We start from the raw sequence: 21,565 nt of genomic DNA, 5'->3' as shown, positions 1-21,565 counted from the left end.
TTGTCTTTCTTTCTCTCTCTCTCTGTTTCCCTCGCTCTTCAAAAACCTTCGAGATTTCTTTCACGTTCAGGAGTCGACCACTCTGGGAAGCACAGCGTTGCAACCAGGTACTTTCTTCCTCTTCTTATCTCTAAGAATCTAGGGTTTCTATCTCATGAAGTTCTCTGATTAGAGCATAGTTTGAGATTGTGAAGGTGAAACGGAAATGTTTTCTTTGTTGCTTTTTTTTTTCTTTTTCTTTTCTTTCTTTTAGGGTTTTACCATGTTCTCTGGCTCAACAAATGAGGCTTCCTCCGAGGGCCTCGACTTGAACTCGGAAGCCGTTCCTCTCGGCGATGAGGTTGTTTCCGTGGTTAGGGTTACAGAATCAACTAAGGTAACCCTCAGTTTGTCTGTAACTGAAACCCTAGCAGAGCAGGAAACCATCGGTCAGGGTTTTAACCCTGAAGGAGAAACCTCCGAGTCTAGGGTATCTGTTGAAGGACAGAATCTGCTCGAAACATTTGCTCAGGAGGGTGCTCGTGGGATCGAAGGTAGTTCGATGGAAGAACGAGAAGAAGAAGATGCTGCTGAAGTTCTTTTGATCAAGGAGGATTCAGAGAGAGACACCAAGGAATCTGTAGATGCGGCTGCTGATGGCAAATTAAGTTGTGAACCTGACGTGACGCTAACGCTAAAAGTTTTTGCTTCTGATGCTCAAGAATTTAAAGATAGGGGTGAAGTTACAGAAGCGGAGAGTTCTATGACGATCACCGAGTTTACTGTTGAGGAAATCCACTTTGCTTCCGGAGAGAGAACTGTTGAATTGGAAAATTCTGAGGTTTCAAATCCCAAAGGCGATGTACTGGAGCCGATGCATTTGGATGAGAAACCATCTTTTCCAGAGAAAGATCAAGGGTTGGAGGTTGAGGGGGTGGAGAGAAGCAACGAAGATAATGATTTTAGGGATTCGGATCCTTCTGTGGGTGTTTGTTCTCTTTCAAATGGCGAACATGATACCACTTTAAGTGCAGATGATAGTGACGTAGGTCCTCCTGAATATGGGAAAGAAGAGCTAGTTCCCCTAGTAGCTGAAACACTTCCTGACCAGGTAATTGCTGAGGATATTGATGAACCAAAACCTTCAGTTTCTTGTGCTTTGCCGTCTACGGTGGTGCGGGTTAATTATACTCAAGTTACTGGATCATTAGGTCCTCTGCCGGACCAGAGTCAGGATGCAGATGTTCAAATTGCAGGTGTTTGCAGTTCTAATCAGGAGGACCAAAGTATGGGCTTGCCTTCTCCTCAGCTGATCTCTTCTCCTTTGGTGGAGAACCAATCGATGGAGGTTGAAGTTGAAACAGTTGCAGTGGGTGGGTGTCACAAGCTGGATGAGAGTCAATTTGAATCTCAATCTCAGCCAATTTCCATTGACTCTGATGTGTGTAGTTTAGTTGAAAATTTGGATAATCATCCTGGCACAGATGTGAATAATAAGATTGTAGAGGGGGTTTTAAATGAAGATGAACAAACTGAGGTTGATGAGAGTGGGGCCCATGCTACTCATCCTGGCACAGATGTGAATAATAAGATTGTGGAGGAGGTTTTGAATGAAGATGAACGAACTGAGGTTGAAGAGAGTGGGGAACATGCTACTCAGCCTGGCACAGATGTGAATAATAAGATTATGGAGGAGGTTTTGAATGAAGAAGAACGAACTGAGGTTGATGAGAGTGGGGCCCGTGCTACTCATCCTGGCACACATGTGAATAATAAGATTGTGGAGGAGGTTTTGAATGAAGATGAACGAACCAAGGTTGAAGAGAGTGGGGCCCATGCTACTCATCCTGGCACAGATGTGAATAATAAGATTGTGGAGGAGGTTTTGAATGAAGATGAACGAACCGAGGTTGAAGAGAGTGGGGAACATGCTACTCATCTTGGCACAGATGTGAATAATAAGATTGTGGAGGAGGTTTTGAATGAAGATGAACGAACCAAGGTTGAAGAGAGTGGGGGCCATGCTACTCATCCTGGCACAGATGGAAAGCAGAAGAATTTTCGTGAGGTTTTCAAGGAAGATGGAGAGACTGATGTTAAAGAGATGGGAGACGATGTTACTAATCCAGAGAAAGATGAAATCCAGGATACCGTTGGTGAGGTTTTCAAGGAGGAAGGAAGTGGGGTTAAAGAGATGCTAGATGGTAACAGGAATATTGCTGACAATGTTTTTAAAGAAGGTGAAGGAACTGGGGTTAAGGAGATGGCAGGTGATGTCACACATCTGGGCAGAGATGAAAACCAAAAGACTGCTGATAAGGTTGTTGGGGAAGATGAAAGAACTGAGGTTAGGGAGGTGGGGGATGATGTTACCTGTCTGGGCACAGATGGAAACCTGAAGCCTGTTGATGAGGTTTTCCGGAATGATGATGAAATGGACATGAAGGACGGGAACGAGGTCATCCTTAATGATTCTCTGAAGGAAGTTGAAGGAAGTGAGACTAAAGAGATGGGAGATGATGTCACTCATCTAGGCAGCGATGGACAACAGAAGAAAGTAGAAGAGGTTCTGAAGGAAGATGGAGCCGAGGTTACAGAGAGAGAAGATGATGCTAAATCTTTTGCATCAGACTGCTTAGATGAGAATGTAACAAAAGATGCCGGTGGGGTTGATTCACGTGTAAACCAGAAGATAGAAACTTCAGAAGAGGTTACAACTACTTCAGGCTCTGGAACTGCATCTGTAAGTGATAACCAGGTTTTTTATGGCCTGGATGCAGAAAAAGAAGGTGTGTTTTCAGTTTCTGATTTAGTCTGGGGTAAGGTGAAGAGTCATCCCTGGTGGCCTGGACAAATATTTGATCCTTCAGATGCATCAGATCAGGCAATGAAATATCGAAAGAAGGACAGCCTTTTGGTTGCATATTTTGGGGATCGAACATTTGCTTGGAATGAAGCATCACTGCTAAAGCCCTTTAGGACTCATTTTTCACAGATGGAGAAGCAGAGCAATTCGGAGTCATTTCGTAAAGCAGTTAATGGTGCATTGGATGAAATTGCTAGACGAGTAGAGCTTGGCCTGGCCTGTTCTTGCACTTCAGAAGAAGTCTATTCAAAGATTGGATCCCAAATGATTGAGAACACTGGGATCCGGAAAGAATCAAGTAGGAGAGAAGGCACTGATAAACCCCTCAGTTTGAGTTCTTTCAAACCTGAGATGCTTGTTGAATATATCAGAGCATTAGCATCGTCTCCATTTGGTGGAGTTGATAGGCTGGAGCTTGTCATAGCTCAGGCTCAATTATTGGCCTTATGTCGTTCAAAGGGATACCCTTGTTTGCCTAAACTCCAGTTGTGTGGTGGTTTGGTGGAGAATGAAACCGACAGTTCAATGTTGGTGGAAAGACAGCTTTCAAAAGAAACTGTTCATGATACGGCAGCTATATCTGAGAATGATGATCGGGTACTCCCTGGGAAAGGTAAATTGAAGAGTCGAGACGGCTCTTCTCGTAAGCGTAAAGATGCCTCAGTGAATGGTGTACATCCTAGGAAAAAAGAAAGAAGTTTATCAGAGTTGATGGCTGGGAAGAAAGTTTTCTCAACTGATGATGAGAATGAGTCTATTGAAGGTGCTGCCAGTAAGCCAGTTTCATCATCATCTGGAAAGAAACGTAAGCTGGGTGATTCTTTTGCTGACCCTGTGATTCAAAATAGGAAAAGAAATAGTTCATTATCAGGAGCTGCTGATGCTGATTCTGCTCAGCCCAAGCGATCTTTTAAAGTCGGTGAATCCATCTGTAGAGTTGCGAGTCTACTCACTGGATCTCCTCCAATCCTCAAATGTAGCAGTGAAAGGCTCCGTAAAGGTGCAGCTAAGGTGGATCGTAGCAGTGAAAGGTCTACTTGGGTTGGTGGTGATGTTTCTCTAAGAACTCCCGAACAAAGGAAAAAGATAGGCATTCCAACAGAGCACTCCTCGCCTGATGAAATGCTGTCACAACTTTGCTTGGCTGCACGAGATCCAATGAAAGGATACAGTTTTCTGACTACCATAATTAGTTTCTTCTCTGAATTCAGGAATTCTGTTTGCCTTGATCGTAAAAGTTCTTGGAAGCACAAAATGTCTTCAGAGAGAGTGGGTGGTAAGAAGAAAAGATCACCCAACCCTAACATCGACTCCACCGAATCATATACTTTTGAGGATATGCAAGATTCTTACTGGACTGACAGGATTGTCCAAATCAGTACAGAAGAAGAACCATTGGACAAAAGCCGGAAGAAAAGAGGAAGGCCTAGGAAAAAAATGTTTATGCTGACCAATGGAGCTGACAATTCTCATCATTCTCATCAGTGGAGTCCTGAATTTTACGTTGTGCAGCAAAATCCTGATTACAATGCTGAACAGCCTGTTGAAAAACCTGATGAACGGCCAGTTGAAATTCCAGTGGGCAGTGTGGGTGCAAATTCCAAGGATTACAACTCACCAGCAGCACTAATATTAAGCTTCTCTGAGTCTGATACAGATTGTATTCCTTCAGAAAAAAATCTGAATAGACTATTTAGACACTTTGGGCCATTGAAAGAATCAGAAACAGAAGTTCTAAAGACAAGTAACTGTGCTAGAGTGGTCTTCAAGAGACATACTGATGCAGAGATTGCTCTCAGTAGTGCAGGGAAATTCAACATTTTTGGATCAATGCTTGTCAGCTACAGCCTGATGTATTTGCCATCAACAGCAACAAAATTTCCATCCTTGGCTGCACTTCAAGGCACAAAAGATATGGTACCACAGGAATTAGAACATATGTCACCACAAGGCATGGAAGATATGGCTCCAGAAGGCACAGAAGATATGGCGCAGCACATAGAAGATGTGGCACCACAAGACATAGAAGATATGCCACCTCAAGGCACAGAAGATGTGGCACCAGAAAGCATAGAAGATATGGCACCACTGGGTATGGAAGATGTGACACCACAAGGCACAGAAGATATGGCACAGCACATAGAAGACGTGGCACCACAAGACATAGAAGATATGGCACCACAACAGATGCAAGATATGCCACCACAAAGCACAGAAGATATGGCACCACGGCACATAGAAGATATGGCACCAGAAGGCACAGAAGATATGGCACCAGAAGGCATAGAAGATGTAGCACCACTGGGTATGGAAGATATGGCACCACTGGGTATGAAAGATATGGCACCACAAGACACAGAAGATATGGTACATCACATAGAAGATGTGGCACCTCAAGACATAAAAGATATGGCACCACAACAGATGGGAGATATGCTACCACAAGGCGCAGAAGATATGACACTACAACACACAGAAGATATGGTAATAGAATGCACTGAAGATATGGAACCAGAACAAATAAAAGATGTGGCACCACAAGGTATGGAAGATATGGCACAACAAGGCTCAGAAGATATGGAACCACAATACAGAGAATATGCGGCACCACAACAGGTAGTAGATATGGGACCCCGTGACATGGAAGATATAGCACCTGCAGGAGGCAACACATCTTGATTTTTCTCTTGCAGAAAAGCTGTTGCTTGAATGATTCAGGTATTTTCACATCATGCATCATATCTGTCACAGCAATGCTGAGGAACCTTATTTCTTTGAGGTAATCTATGGTCATCTTCAGGTTGATCATAACAGGGGCTTACCGACTGCATGGCAGCAGACTTGTCCTGCAAGGTGGGACCCACCTCTCAGTGCTTCCTACTTAGGGTTCATCTAATCTGACATTTGAACCATCCTGTTATATTTTGCTCTGGATGGCAAGCAAAGGCTGATGGATCAGTTCATTAGGAGTCGATCTGAAAGGGTACACCCTCTTTTGTTTTATTTTTTTCTTTTATCTTTATTTAGTTTTTTTTTTTAAAAAAAATTCCCCCCTCAACTTTTTTTCTGATGTTGGTGTCTAGAAGTGTTGGCCCCCCACCCTTTTCATATAAGTTGCATGTTCTGGCCCATTAAGTAAATTTGGTTCAATGCCAGGGGGTCAGATTCACCATTCGATGAGGTCGCTGAGGATTCTGATAGGACAAACTTAACCTCAATTGCTTTCCTTCTAGTTTTCTGCGAAAAGATGGTGCAACTCAACAAAGTTTACAAATTGAATGGTTGGGGAAGTTTGGTTTTCCTGGTGCTTGCCTAGGTGATCCATTGAGGGGACTTATGGACAGTTGTCATGCCATTGCATGTGAGCCTTATGACTCATGTCCTTGGTATATCATCCTGTTGGTTTATCTGACATAACGTTCATTTTGTTTCTCCTCCTTTTGACTGTTACATTTATTCATGTTCTGGTTTGTTTCCAGGTGTGTTAAGAGACTCGAATGGTGGTGGTAGATGCCACGTAAAATGTTGGAGGTCCACTGAGGGTGGTGAAATGAGGGCTGCTGAAGGTGGTAACTTACTGTTATGATAATCTTTGTATCTGAGACCCTCCTCTTTTTGACTGTTAGATTTATTTATGTTCTGGTTTATGTTTCCAGGTGTGTTAAGAGACTCGAATGGTGGTGGTAGATGGCACGTAAAATGTTGGAGGTCCACTGAGGGTGGTGAAATGAGGGCTGCTGAAGATGGTAACTCACTGTTATGTTAATCTTTGTATCCGAGAATTTTTTCCACATGGGTTATTTCTGCTTTGTATTTCAGGCAAAATACTTGTTTTCAGCATGCTCTTGGTTTTGAGGCTGCTTGTTGGCTTCATTGAGATTAATGTAAAATGGATATTCTCGATCTTGCATGTAGATCTGTTTTTATGGAATTCAGACCCCAAGGTTCTTAGTAGGCTTAGATTTTTCTTCTCTATTTCTGGCTATCATATATGTGTCCAATGCTGGTGTCTATATAGAAAAGCTGTGCTTTTATCCTTTAGTTGATATTCTTAATCTCAACCAAATGGCATCAGAAAGGTTGGAAATTTATTCATTTAACATGCGTTTCAACTCTTTCATGGTCTCCTTTTTATTTATATTCTTTTCTATTTGATATAATCTGATACTTCTGACAGTGTTTGAAGTATTTAAATTGTGTGGGTACTTTCCTTTGTTCTGGAGCTAATGAATTTTTATGGCAGTTGCAGTGTCTGGAATACTCATGAATCTCTGACCCTGTAAATGTTTTGGTCGGTGCTACTGATTCATGATTAGTGGCAAACTGGTTCACCCCGTTCTCTGTGTGAAAAATTAAAGTAGTAAAATAACATTCCTGAATAATGTTTTTAGTGTTAGATGTGGTATTTGTAGTGATTTGAGTAATAATACATAAGAAATTAGAGTCATTAGAACCCATGACATAATACTGTCAAATGTGAAATGTTGACATGAATCCCATGAAGGGATATGTTTCATGTTGAGCATTTGCAGTGTGGCCTTTTTTGCGACAATGGTGAAATGGAGCACGTCTTGTGAATTTGTAAGAAATGTAAAGGATTTGGGGGTTTGAACCCCCAAGAGAAATGGAATTTCGTGAAAATCTTCTGGATATTAGTGGATAGTTTGATTTCGAATTTTGGGTTTAGGAGGGAGAGATTTCCGAATGCAAAGAGGTCACCAACTTTACGAATCGCCCTTGCCAATGTATTCTTCTCTTTTAATGAACTGGATCCCCTTGCAAATTATGCTTTATAAGTGGGTTATTTATTTATTTTTTAAATATATAAATAATTATGCTTGTAAGTTGTGATGGGCTTTAGCTTGGGAGGTTAGCCATGGAAATGTGAACACGTGGTGGTTTCCAGTGGAGGGTGAGAACAAGCTTTATTTTCTTCATTGTGTTTGATATGCAAGGCAATTGGGGAATCTGTTTGTCTACTCTTTCTCCTTGTTCTCTCTGATATGGCAGTTAGGCCCCCCTCTTTGGCCCTCTTCTATCGTAAATGGAAGCCCTCTTAAGAAATCCTGGATTATTTATTTTTTATTTTTTTGGGCATTCAACTTCCTTTGATGAGGGGAAAATTGATGTTGCAATTTGTTTGCTTGTGACTATTTGTTTCCTTTCATGGAATTTTGCTGAACTTTCCTATTAGCTTAAAGGAGAAGTCCAGGTCCAGCAGGTAAGGGTGGAGCTTTTAGAGAGCGTTAGGGTGACATTATGATTCAGTTGGGATGAGTTGATTATTGAGGGTGATGAGGCCTTGGTTATCAATCGGCTAACATCTAATTATGGTGGCCCAGCAGCGTGGATTCCATGTGGGTGGTGCTCAGGTCCCAAGGACCGTCCTTGTACGAGGACATGTGCCGGACTCCTCACAATGGGGTCACAAAGAGAGGGTTGCGTACATAGTTAACTTCCTCATCTCTTTGTCATAAGGACAATAGTAATCACTTAAAAAATTATTAGTTCATGCTACGACTAACATGGGAGCATTTAGTAGATTCGTTAAGGTTTGTGTAGGGTTACATTTGGTGCCCAATTGATATCATTTTTTGACTATTTTACCCTCAGTAAGTATCGTGTAACTGATTCAGCATAGGCCAGGTATTGGTGTCGACCGATATTGCCGATACAATATCGATTTCAAAAACCCTACCCCTAGGCCCTTCTTAAAAAAAATCAAAAAATAATTTTCCTTGTAGGTTTCAGTGTGTGTGAAATGAAGACACTAGTAACTAACTTTAGTATGAAAACCATTAGATGGAGAATTAGTTTCAAAAGATGAGATGAGTCAGACATTCCCAATGGGGTTTTGCACTTTTGCCAATGTCACGAAATCCATTGCACACACGTTCTTTGGAGTCTGACGTTCGAAATCTGGCAAAAGTTTTCCTTTCACCCACAAATCTAAGGTTATCATGAATTTTTATCCTTCTCTCAAGTGCGGTGCATTGCCAGTGCATTCTGCATTTGAGACTTTGGATTTTTATCCTCCCAAGTGCAGTCGTCAAAGGCACTTTTAAGGTGCACCACACTTGAGACTTGGGAGTTTGATATTGCAAATCTTGATCAACGCTCAAGCTTTGGCATAAGGTTTCTCATAAGGATTACAGTAAAATGCCACTGGACAGTCACTACTAGCAAGCATATAAAACGAATGGTAAAGAGATCAATGTCTGTTCGTGTAGTGCTTGCATTAGCACGGAGGCTAATGAGGGTACACAAAATAGCATCAACATGGATGGATTTTTCTATTTCATAGGGGATGGAACAGTAAATTCGTGCATTCTTGTGTCTGGGCATAGGAACCACACTACAATGCAGCATTTTTTTTTTCCTATAATGTATTAAGTCGTATTTCTTATCCACTCATTTGTGTCCATGCATCCATCTTTTAAGTTGTCTCCCTAGATTTTCAAAGTTTTATTTGATCATTTAATTATTTGGACTCAAACTTGTTATGTGGGAAGCAGACATTAGGGTCTATCCCAAATTTATCTAGATAACTTTTCTCAAAAGGCAAAACTTAAAAAAACAAAAAATTTTAATGGAGACGGAATAAAAATCCTCTGTACGGCAGAGTATCCTGGTCCGGGGAGAAGGGGAAGGGGGGAGAGGAGGGTAAATCTGCTATTTCTTATCCCAGAAAAAGAAATATCTGTGAATATTCATCGGTTCTTCAAAATTCCTATCTAATTCCTGGCCTATGGTTAACTTTAAAAGTTCTTGCTTGAGTTTATACTCATGTTTGAGATCTTGATTCAAGATTTTACAAAAATGATTATGAACTTAGATTTTGGCTTTGCTCATATCACTCCATGGAGTGCTATATACTAACGTTATACCTAGTTGATTGGTATATGTAGAAAAGAAACCTTAGTCTTAATTGTGCAACCTTGGATCCAATAACCCTTTGTAATCTTCCTTTCTAACCAATTCTTTCAGGTTTCATCAAATTCTAACATTCTTAAGATTTACTATTGAAGAGTTAAAATCTTTCCTTATAATCACATCAAAATTTCATGAAGTATTGTAATACCTTAGACCTTTGTGAATTTCAATCTCCCACGTTCTGTTCATTTCGTTCTCTTTTCCAAAATAAAACCTCAGATGTTTATGGGCGAGAAAAGAAATGCTAAAGATGTTAACCTCAACCCTTGAACACCCCTTCCGCTCCCTGTTTGAAGGATCGGGGCAGTCCTAGGGATGTAGGGCTTCAAAAGGGTTGCCCTGATCCTTAAGCAGGGTGTTGAGGGCAATCCTCAAATGAAGGTTGTCCTCTTTATTTGGTTGCTCAAGATTTCAGAAAATTCAAATATGAATCACTATTATACTTAATCCATCAAGAATTGCACTCGGCCTTTGATCTTAGCATGTGTTACATCAGATAAATTGTTTACTCATATTCATGTATATACCTGTACTTGTGAGAAAACTTGGTACTAACACCATCACGTATATCCCATCTCCCATTTGTGTGTGTGTGTGTGTGTGTGTTAGAGGCGGGGGAGGGGTGCTTGAATAGAAAAAGAAATAGGGGTTGATTCTCATATCCAACCTCTTGGGTTGATCCAAAGTACCTGGAAAAAATCTGAATTGCCATTAAGAAACTTCAGTGCAGTCATTGGTTTTTAATTGTATTGTCAGACGGTCACCCCTCTACAGAATCTGTATTCAGCAATGAGAAGATAAGAATGTTAGGAACAAAACTTGAAGGTCTTGAAGAGATGAAGACTGAAACAATTCTTTACCATAAATTATTCAGCTTCCATTTGACCACATGTAGTTTCATTTCTGAATATTGTTCTCCAAAAAAAAAAAGAAAAAAAGATACCAACCTGGAGGTTCTGCCAATGGCTCAACTCAATGTTTTGGTCTGAATGAGGCTGGATACGTGTAAGCACCCAATTTTAACATACTTAGCCAAATCAAAACCAACAGCATGGAATAAACCAAGAAGTGTTCCATCAAAGAAAAAACAAGTAGTGGAAGGAGGCATTAAAGCGGATTCTAACCACTAGGGTTTAGAAAACCAAGAGTTTTTCCAGAATAGCAGGAAAAGGAAACAAACCAGAATTCAAAAGAAACAAATATCAGAAAGAAATGTCTGATCTTGCTATAATTCTGATCGAATGCTCTATTGGCTGTAGGGAATAAACCATCAAAATTAGGAAGCAATCCGACAACCAGATTTTAAGATGCAAGAGATTCCCTCTTGAGATAGGAAACCAGAATTCAATATCAGGACTTAGGGAGCTCAAAACAGAATCAGTTAATGGACCGATGTGTTGATTAAACAGTAAACAGAATCCTTAACTGAAATCAGAAATAAGAGATTTTTAAGTAGAAACAAACTAGGACTCTAGATATGATAGGCTTTTTAGGGCTTTTGAAACTGAACTGAAACTAAAATGAAGCGTGAAATCAGATTAACTGAAATGTGACAGAAAAATAGCAAAAACAGGATCAGAATCAGAATAGAAAGAACTAGAGATGCACAAGATAAATCTGATCTGTATGACTGATGGAGAAGAAGAATTAAAAAGAGAATGGAGGATATCAATCAAGAATCCCACCAAACCCAAGCTTGAAATCCCATCAAGCCTTCACTGTATTTCACAACAAATAGGTGCTCTGAATCTCACAGGACTAAAGGGCTGAAAGCAATTCCATTCATCAAATTCGTGTGCAGGGCTTAAGCCCCTTACAACCTTATATAAGTCTAGGAAAAAAAAATTCAAACTCAGCATAAAACTCCTCCAACCAATGGCTTGGAGGTAGTCTTAACCCTAGCTGTCAAAGGTCGCCTAAGCACCGCTTAGGCATCCAGGCAGAAAATCTGGGCCAAGGCAAGCTGTTGCCTTATTGTCCACGGTGCTTTGGTGTCGGCAGCACATGCTCACAGCTCACCCCTACGACTCAACTCCCCACCCAACCCCGATAAGGAGGAAACAACAATAGAAACACTGCTGCTGCCACCACCAGCGCCATAGCAGCAGTAGCAGCAACGTAATAAGTAGAAGAAGAAGAAGAAGATGGAAGGAGCGGGAGGAGGAAGAATAAAGAACATTGAAGAAGCAGTAGCAGTGGCAGCCACAACATTTGCTGCCAACGAAGAAAATTTGCAGGCACCGCCCCGCCATCATCACCACAATAAAAAAAAAAAAGGAAAAAAAGTAGACTAATTAATAAAGTAAATACCGAATTTCTACCTTCTACCCATATTTTAGGTCCATGAAAGTGGCCTACTATGAGAGGGTGGGCCTCGGGGCAACGGTAAGGTTGCTCCAGTGCGACCTAGTGGTCGTGGGTTCAAATCAGGAAACATCCTCTCCGCGAAGCCGGGGTAAGGCTGCGTACATAAGACCCTCCCCAAACCCCGCAGTTGCGGGAGCCTCGTGCACTAGGTATGCCCTTTTTTAAGGTGGCCAATTACAAGGAAAAAAAAATTTGGACCAAAAGGGCCAATATATATGTAACCCGCCCCAAGGCTTATTTCCACTAAAATAAGCTCATTTAATCTAATTTATCTGCATCAGGCCTTGATTGGATGAGACAAAAGCATGGATTACTGCAAAGAGGAATTATGGAGATCAACCTTGGAATCAAGAGATTTTAAGATAAGTAGAACAAAGATGGAGTATATGGTATGTAACATTAGTTACACTAAGACAGATAACACAATGGTGAAAATTGACGAGAGAGAGATACCACAAAGTGAATATTTAGATATTTGGGTCAACCATAAATAAAGAACGTGATATAGAGGATGATGTCTCACAGAGAATTAAAGTAGGATGGATGAAGTGGAGAGATGCGTCCGGAGTGTTGTGTAATTGACGCATTCCTTTAAGAAACATCATATAGATAAACTCAGCGTAGTGGAGATGAGGATGTTGAGATGGATGAGTGGAAAAACTAGGAAGGATAAAGTAAGGAATGATCATATTAGAGTTGATTTGGGAGTAGCTCCGAGAAAGTCATTTGAGGTGGCATGTCCATGTTCAACAGAAGCCTTGGGATGCACCAGCACGGAGGAGTGATTTGATTCAGATTGAAGGAACTAAAAGCGCTAGGGACAGGCCTAAAATAACCCTATGATGCAGAAGCCGAAACCATGATTTAATTGGCTGTTCTTTGATTTTCGTTGGAGCCTTTTTACTTTTCTTATGATAGGGTTAAAACAGTCTTTTTATATTTATTTTCTTAAGTTCTCCCTCCACGATTTTAGAGGGATAGATGTTTTTTTTATTTTATTTGTTTAAGCTTATACTCCTATTTAGAGTATAAGTCTATTATGTTTTATGTTTGTGATTAGGATTCAGATTAGGAATTCCCACTCCTAATCTGACTAGGATTTGCTTTTAGATTGATTATTTGTAAGGCCTTTTGGCCCCCCCCCCCCCCTTTTATTATAAATAGATATTTCGTGGGAGGCTCCCCCACCTATTATGTTTGAAAATTTGTTTTTTCTTGCTGCTGCTTCTCTGTCTTGTGTGTCATATCAAGACCCCTTGTGAGTTATATCAAGGGCTAGGGTTGGAGAAATCCAGCGACTCCTTGCATCTCACAGATCGGGAGGTTCTTCTTCTTCTTCAATCAAGCTCTTCGAGTTGCTGCCATTGAAGTTCTTCTATTACAAGTAAGCTGTTACAGAATTCTGCAATTAATTGGTTCCTTCTTATTCCCTAACCCATCCCTACATCCTCTATCAATTTCCATAACCCTCAACCCCATTAAATCTGCAACTCCTATTTTAACTAGGATTCCTTCGTAACTACAGATCTGACCATCAGTTTTCATTAAACTTCTAACCACAAATCCCTCACAGCAGACCTTCCACTCGACCTAACCTGCAGCCTTCATCTCAACAACTAAACCCTAATTTCCTCTCTTCTCCATTACACCCAACAACCCTAAACCTGCAGACCATTATCCAATAAACCCTAACTCAATCTCCCATTCCTAACCCTAACTTCTGCCCTAGTAACCCTAATCTGTCCATTCGGCCAACCCTAAGACAGAACCTGGTCCTAAGTGAGACTTATTTCACCTAGGCTACATTACCCTAGGAGAAGTTGTGAGGAAAGACATGCATAATTTAGGCCTTGTTTCAAGTATGACCTCGAATAGAGCTGATTGGAGGGAAAGGATCCATGTAGTTGGGATAATGCTGAGTTGTTGTGTTCTTTTTCTTTTTACCATTATTATTAATATTTTATCTTTGCAAGGATCCGTGTAGACAACCCCATTTAGTTGGGATAAGGCTGACTTCTTGTTGTTTTCATTGGAATTGCACAGTTAAAAAAATCTGCCCAATATCTGAAATTAGTGTCTACAGTGGAGACTCTTACAGAATTAAGGGCATTCATGTCAAGCTAGCATCAGCTGGGTAGCTCCCCAGTACTCGTAGAAATGTAGCAAACTCCTGACAAGGAAGCAAGACTTTAGATGCTTCTAATCAAAATCAATATTCATGTATCTCAAATGCAATAACTAAAAATATACCTCTAGATGCCTAAGGGCATTTTGAGACCTTTGGTCAGCCATTGATGCTTCAAAATCCAAATAGAAAAGACAGTCAAAGTATCTGTATGACAAACAAAATTTTTATCAAGACTAGTTTTTCTAGGAGTTCTATCTATTTGCTTTGGATAGATACTTATTCTCCAAATCTTTGTGTTCAAAGCAAAAATGGTATTTATGCATTTGGAAAAACAATGGAAGTTGCAGGGTCTCAGTAATCACGTTGTACATCCATTGACGCTGCCATTAGATACACGCAAGGGCTGTTTACGCAAGGGGCGGCTCTCAATCTGGTAAAAAGGAAAACAATAGATAAGAACTATTAAAAGAAATATGTGATCCATATACCCACTCCCAAGAAAATGGGGAAGAAAGCCAATTCAAGAACAAAGAGAGTACCTTTGTGAGGTTGATATTCCTCATTGAAAAAACAGCGAGCGCATTGGCAAGAATACCAGGCCCCTCCTTGATAGAGAAAACTATACTTGTCTGAGAGATTCAATAGCATCCCTCATCAAACTAAGTTAAGGAAATCAGATCAATGGATCAAAACTAAACAAAGGGAAATGTCCTCTCTCTCTCTCTCTCTCTCTCTCTCTCTCTCTTACCTTGAATGGCCTGTCAGTGCTTGGAACAATGGGCTCTCTTGCAAGCATCAAAAACCGTGTAACATTGTCAGCGTAATCCTACATAAAAGATATAATGGAATGAGATAAGATGACAACAAGAAGTTTTAGGAGTACTGGTGATAGTTTCTATTTTAGTTTCCTAGTATTTCAGTTTCTAGTTTTTTGTTTAGAAGCGTGTTAGGAATTTTCTTTTTAAGCTTTTCTTATGAATTGCAGTTGGATAGGGCTTTCCTATCCCAACTAAGATTCTAACTTTAGTAATTATATTAGTTTATAAGCAGACCAAAGGGACATGAATTTTGTGGATAAAGTTATGAAGTTTTATCTTCTTCTGAGTCATGTGGATTCATGGTATGCAAGATTGGATTTCCCTATCATGGATTCGTTAGGTCTCTAGAGGTGGATTCCCTGCAAATCTATCTTCTTTTCTAACTTCTTTCAATTCAATTCATTTCTGCATTCACAAGTTAAATTAGGTCAGAGAACTCTTTTCTTTCCTCTTATACTGAACTGCTAGTTGATACTTGTCATACTGATGCAGTTAAGATTCTCCAATTGGGTCAATTGGGCCTTAGAAGACTTTATTGTGGCCTATGATTGGGTTCTATAGACCTTAGGCTTCTTAATTTTGGGTTTATTAATGTTAGTACACGGGATTAGTAGTTAAATTGAGTGTTTGAGTTTGATTAGGATACTTAATAGATAGATATAATTTTGTTTTGAGTTTATTTACTTTATTGAGTGTATTAGAGTGATTAGGAGTCCTTTTATGAGTAAAATTAGGAATTTTAGAAGGTCTATATATATGTAATACATCCTCCCTCCCCCCCCCCCCCATCAATTAGAGATGATTTGAGTAAAGAATGAGTTTTTTTAAAGAGTTTTGATACTGTTGAGCAGTGCATACAGGATTGGTGTCCCAAATCTGATTTCTTCTTTCTCCCAAGAAGATCAATCTCATCTTTCTTTCCTCCCCTTCCATCAATCTTATTTCTTCCCTAGACAACGCAGTTGCTTCCTTTATCTCAGATTTGATTACAGATTTGATTATTGGGCCTACTTGCATCTGAGATTCTTAATTTGGATTTTCTGATTGCATTACATACGCTGTTTTTCAACTCAATTCTGTAACTGTGTTTGTGATCGGAATCAACCTATTCTGTTAGCTTTTCCGTTCCAGTTCTGTTCTCTGAATTTCATGCATTCTGATCTATTGACTCTGTACTTTATTCTCTGTTTGAAAGTCCTACTTATTACCATTAATCTGTTTCACAGAAAAATGACCAAAATCTAACCAGCTCCAATCGCACCCTGATTTCAGTAAAGAGAAAATTGAGATTCCCGTTTTATTAGACAGATCTGATCGTTACTGGAAATCAACTGAGTTTCAGTGAATTCAAATCAAGGTCGAGGAGCTTTCAAATTTATCCTCAGCCTAATTTCTGAGCACTGTTGCCTAGGTGATTTCTGTCACATCATAAATCAGATTTCCTGAGTTTTCTATTCTGTGATTCTGTCTCCTATATCAGTTCTATTTGTTACATATCTCAGATATGTTTCTCGATATTTGTACATCAGATACCCTAGTCTCTCGCCATTATTAGCAAATTTATATCCATTTAACTCTTAATTTAGGGTGAGGGTTCTGTTATCTGCAGAAGTACCTGAATATCTTGAGCAAGAACATTCAACCCGTAGATCTTTGCAGCTTTAGAGCTAGCAACTGCCCCCACATCTTGGAATTTGTTGGCAAAAATATTCTACAGAAAGAGCACAAAAGTAAATATTGATACAGAAAAAACTTAATTTCAACCTTTCAGCAAAACGATTATGGTCAAAAGTACTCTTGACTAAGAACATAATTATTTGATACTTTAGAATACTCTACATTAAAGCTGAGCATCAAAAGAGCAAAAAAAATAGGCAATTTTGCCTCTACAAAATCAATGTAGACAAGCTCGTCTCCACGGTCGACTTCAATTCTGTCATGTGGTAAAATGATGCTGTAATTCCAACCGTTTGATAGACAAGGAAAGATCTGGATAGGCTGTGCAACTCTCCCATGTATGTCCATGCACACCAATGATACTCCACCACTACTGTTTATTCTCTCAGTCTTGGTTCCGGAGAGCTCTATTTTGCCCAAACTCTGTTAGGGCTAGAACTTGGCATTTGAGTAATTTGGGTCCATCTGATCATGTCATGTGGAAAAAAAGTTCGGTAGTATAGAGAAGGCTCTGTCCACAGACATGATAGAAACTTAAAGCCCAAATAAAATATATCGGATGCCTAAGGTCATCCAAATGGATTGTCCAAAAGATCTCATTCATAAGACCATTGAGTTTTGACTCTAAATTGCCTCTTGAATGCGTTCCATATACAATATGAAGGCAATTAAAGGTCCTGCCAAATCTTTTTTAGTTCGGGTCTGATGTTTGCTCACAAACTTGAAGACCAAGCAGACCAAACCTGACTACCACAGAGTTGTCTCCAAAGAAGCTTACTGAGCTGCTCAAATTAGCATGGAAATTTCTCCCCAAATGCACAGAATAATAGTTCAGTTTTTCAAACCAGCCAAACCGAAGTGTTGCTACCACTGGAGCCATGGACTGATGGCCCCTCTGATTGTAATTGAACCATTCAGTTGTATTCAATTGTTTCACTAGGTCTTTTAAAAGTGGGATGGGGGAAAAGGGGCATGAATTAGGTCCCTTCAAACTCTGTCCCATTAACAAACCAATGAAGAAATATCAAATTTATGACCATACCTGAGCAGCACCAGCAGTATCATCCACAGCTTCTCTGATGACTCCCAACTTTGTTAGTGTGTTCTCACATTGAGCAAGAGCCTGAGATGTAAAGGTCACGAATAGATATCCTAACAAGAAGTTCAGATAAAAATTAAAAGAGAGAAATGACTTAGATAATGGGATAACATACTTGTGGATGGCTAAGCACACGTTTTAGATCTTCCAATTTAACACCATAATTGGCGAGCAAACAATGTCGGATTGTAAGGTATACTTCCCCAACAATATGTAACCTGTGTCTTAGTAAGAGATCATAATTTCGATGGATGCTCCCCCCAAGAGAATTCTCAATTGGTAAAACTGCTCTATCAACAAGCCACTTTTCAACAGCCTGAAAGGAAAGAAATACAAATGATGTGCTTCAAAGAATATACATATAGGAAAACAATGTCAAAGGCCTAATAGGCTGGCCAAGTTTGAAAGTGTATTAGTAGGGGATTGATGGTTATAGATAGAGGTTGATAATTGTGAGATGTGGAGAATTATTCTTTGATCCAATACGTTGAACAGGCCAGAGTCGAAGATTAAGTATTAGGATAAAATAGCAATTAGCATGGGTGAGTATCAATAAAAAGCTGAATGAGCTTTTGAAGATTTGAAGGATTTGAGGCACATTGATGAATGGTAAAGTTAGGGATATGGGATAAAGGAAATTCAAAAAACAAAATAACCAAAAGAGATAAAAGGAGAAGAACAATGTAATAGGTCATCAACAGACTCTACGACTTGGCACCTAAAGATTCTCGAAAGAATCCTTTTAAGAGAAATAGGGGATTGACATCACAATCAAAAATAAAATACCAATCCGCATACTTTTTTTTGTCTCTGATGATAATTGGATACAAATTTAGATGTGAATATATCCAGCCTAAAAATTTAATATAATATTATAGATAATTATTTATTAATGACAATATATATGATACTTTCTATGCATTATACAATTTTCATTAAACAATCATGTATTACTTTCTTACATTAACAATAATGTTAAACATATATTATTTAAATGTTAATTGAATATTAAAGGATTTGAATTCAAATATCCAAATCAGATCAGACTTCAGATAGTTGCATGAAATAACCACCAAAAAATCTCTGTAAAAAATATGACGGCTCTCGCGTCCCTAAGACACTCTTCAGATAGAAGTGAAGTGAAATGAAAAGGTAAACTTATCAAACGAATTGTTAGTTTGGAAGTAAAGCAGGGGGAAGAAAATAAAGTAGTTAATTTTACTTCACATTTGGCTATTTTGGCTCATTTCACTTCTAACCAAACGGATCTTAATCAAAGTCCAATTTGATGGGCAATGCTCCTACAAAGCTCGTCTTAAATATTGTTACCAAATAACATATTAGTTGCAGAGTGTAGCTTAGACAAAACTACAATCAATATTAAAAGGACAAAAGAGGATCGTGTAAAGGAAAAGAGGTATCACATTGAAAGCAGTTTCGAATTGCTCACAAGCAACAGCTTCGCAATTCGGGTACGCCTTTTCAGCCGCTGATTCACTGTAGGCACCTTGAACTCCCTGAAATCCGAAACAATCGAAACAGACCAAAAAATAAATAAAATAAACAATGAAATCAAAACTCGGAATTCTGAATTTATATGAACAAATAACCTCCCATGGTAAATCCAAACCTGGTACGCAACACGAAGGCACGAGCCATTGTCAGGCAAATTCGGCAAATTGGTGATAGAAAGAGGCCCTGAAACAAACTCAAAATAAATGAATGAATAAAGAAAGAAAGATGGCTGAATGCCGATCAAAAGTAGAGATTATTATTATTTTTCCTTACTTGGAAGTGATTGCAAATCCTCGGAAGCAGGAGAATCTTCAATAACACACTTAAAGTCGAGCGCTTGAGCCTTCTTCTTCTTATCTTCAGGGATAGAATCCGACGCAAATACCTTCAGAGAGCAGCATTTCAGGGATCTTATCGAAGGGATTTTGATAAATTTTCTCCCATATAGACTTTGATCCGTTTTAGAAAATATTTTCAATACGGATTCCTGCTGCTCGCAGAGCGAGCTATTCCGAGCTCGACCCAAAGTTGCCGCCATGGCTGTCCTGTCCACTCCAAGCCCTAATCCTTGTTGTGTTTGTTTGTAACAGATTACTGGCATAGGCAACCTGATGTGTTTTTTTTTTGGGGTGCAAGCGAACTGATGTGCAAGACAGCTTGAATTGAAAACGAAAGAATATCTGAAACAAGAAAGAAAGGAGAGAAAGGAGAATGTATCGAGTCATACACCATTAGATTAGAATCTTCGGCAATACGATGCCCATCCAACTTGTTGGGATATGGAAACGGGCTCTATAAGAACGAGCTATTGTGGTCGTCAGCCAGGTCCGGGTCTCGAGCTCATCGATCGCGAACACGCACCCCGCCTTGCGTTGGGGGCGCGTAACTCGTCAACTTGGAATAACACTAAGAAAGAAGGGAATAACCCTGCGGCTTACGTAAGGCACCATGAGTCTATCATGGACCAACAGGGTCCGAGACTTTCACCCACATCACACCTAATCAGGCACGTGGGAAGCAACGGATAAACATTTTCTCCGAATTACACTCTCCAACGGTCTCACTCCACTCTGGAATTCCAGCTTTCCAATTCAAGCATAACTCAACCTCTCAACCATCTTAAATACGAGAGGTAACACACGCCTAACCCATCTGAACACTCATTGAATTGACTATTGCTCAGAGGTCTAACTTAAGCATCGGAGTGAGATCACCGGTGAGGCCCGGTACTCTCTGCTAATCTCTGTCTTGCAGGAAGAACTCACTCCAGCAGGATTTCTGACGCAACACAACTGTTATAAAGATCGATAGGGTCGAGTCCGTCATATATATATTTTTTTGGTAGAAGAGTCTGTCATATTAAAACAAGAAGACTGAAGACATGGTGATCATTATCCTCTAAGGTTCACTGCCCGGTACAGTTGTCTGGTAACTCTCATAGGGGCAGAAATGACAACCTAACCCACTGCCCGAGTGAGGTTAAGTCATCATTTTCGCCCCACTATGAGAGGAACCAGACAACTGTACCAGGCAACTAACCTGAGAGGAAAAAAATTCAGACATGGTGTGACCCTTGTTGGTGTTAAACGGTTGGCTCAGTTTAGTTTCGGTCAGTTCACATATATTAGATCGGTCTGAATTTGCGTCGATAAGGAGTTGGGCTTTATGGTCCAGTCTGATTTTGGATTGATAATGAATTCAGTTTATAAGGATCTGTATGGTAACCTTCCAAACAATGGGGGCAAAAAATGGAGAAGATCATGTATGTGTTGCCCGGTCTATTTTTATGTTTTTTTTTAAAACGAACCAGGTAATAGAAATGGTTCTAGAATGGTTTTGAGAAACACCAAAAAGTTGTACCACTCATTTCTTAGGCACAACTCACCCAAGATGTTACAATGCTAACTCAATAAAACATGATATAGAAACCATTGGAAATCCTTGCATCATCTTCTGCTTCTTCTTCTTCCCATACACGTTTGAAATCCTTGCCTCTCACATTTCTGTTACACGATCAAAGGCTCCAACAAGTGAAACATCTGTCGTTTTCGCCGAAGCCATAGGTATATCCTTCTTATTCTTCTTCTTGTGAAACGAAAAATACCCTAGAAATTGAGGGTTTTTTATTTTTGAAACGAATAATGCCCTAGAAATCTTCTTCTTCTTCTCCATTCTCATAGGCT

General features: G+C 39.7%; 2 protein-coding genes across 2 annotated transcripts; one reads left to right on the top strand and one right to left on the bottom strand.

Moving 5' to 3' along the window:
* The first annotated feature begins 227 nt into the window (after window positions 1–227).
* On the top strand, window positions 228–5,731 carry LOC122650137. The gene is made up of 3 exons (XM_043843452.1): window positions 228–1,489; window positions 1,769–5,563; window positions 5,646–5,731. The coding sequence occupies exons 1-2, from the start codon at window positions 263–265 to the stop codon at window positions 5,522–5,524; spliced, it is 4,983 nt and encodes a 1,660-aa protein (XP_043699387.1). The 5' UTR covers window positions 228–262; the 3' UTR covers window positions 5,525–5,563; window positions 5,646–5,731.
* A 4,681-nt stretch (window positions 5,732–10,412) lies between these two features.
* On the bottom strand, window positions 10,413–19,920 carry LOC122649566 (arogenate dehydratase 2-like). Its single transcript, XM_043842764.1, has 12 exons — window positions 19,656–19,920; window positions 19,498–19,565; window positions 19,292–19,384; window positions 17,983–18,183; window positions 17,811–17,891; window positions 16,707–16,802; window positions 15,022–15,099; window positions 14,813–14,902; window positions 14,636–14,703; window positions 14,396–14,477; window positions 14,242–14,315; window positions 10,413–10,555 (listed from the first exon to the last, which is right to left on the bottom strand). Exons 1-11 carry the CDS (start codon window positions 19,918–19,920, stop codon window positions 14,256–14,258), a joined length of 1,182 nt encoding a protein of 393 aa, XP_043698699.1. The 3' UTR covers window positions 10,413–10,555; window positions 14,242–14,255.
* Between the last annotated feature and the right edge of the window lie 1,645 nt (window positions 19,921–21,565).

This window comes from Telopea speciosissima, chromosome 2, assembly GCF_018873765.1.
Source record: "Telopea speciosissima isolate NSW1024214 ecotype Mountain lineage chromosome 2, Tspe_v1, whole genome shotgun sequence".
Taxonomy (NCBI): Eukaryota; Viridiplantae; Streptophyta; class Magnoliopsida; order Proteales; family Proteaceae; genus Telopea; species Telopea speciosissima.
The sequence above is the reverse complement of the archived record's forward strand: the minus strand, read 5'-3'. Positions and strand labels throughout refer to the sequence as shown.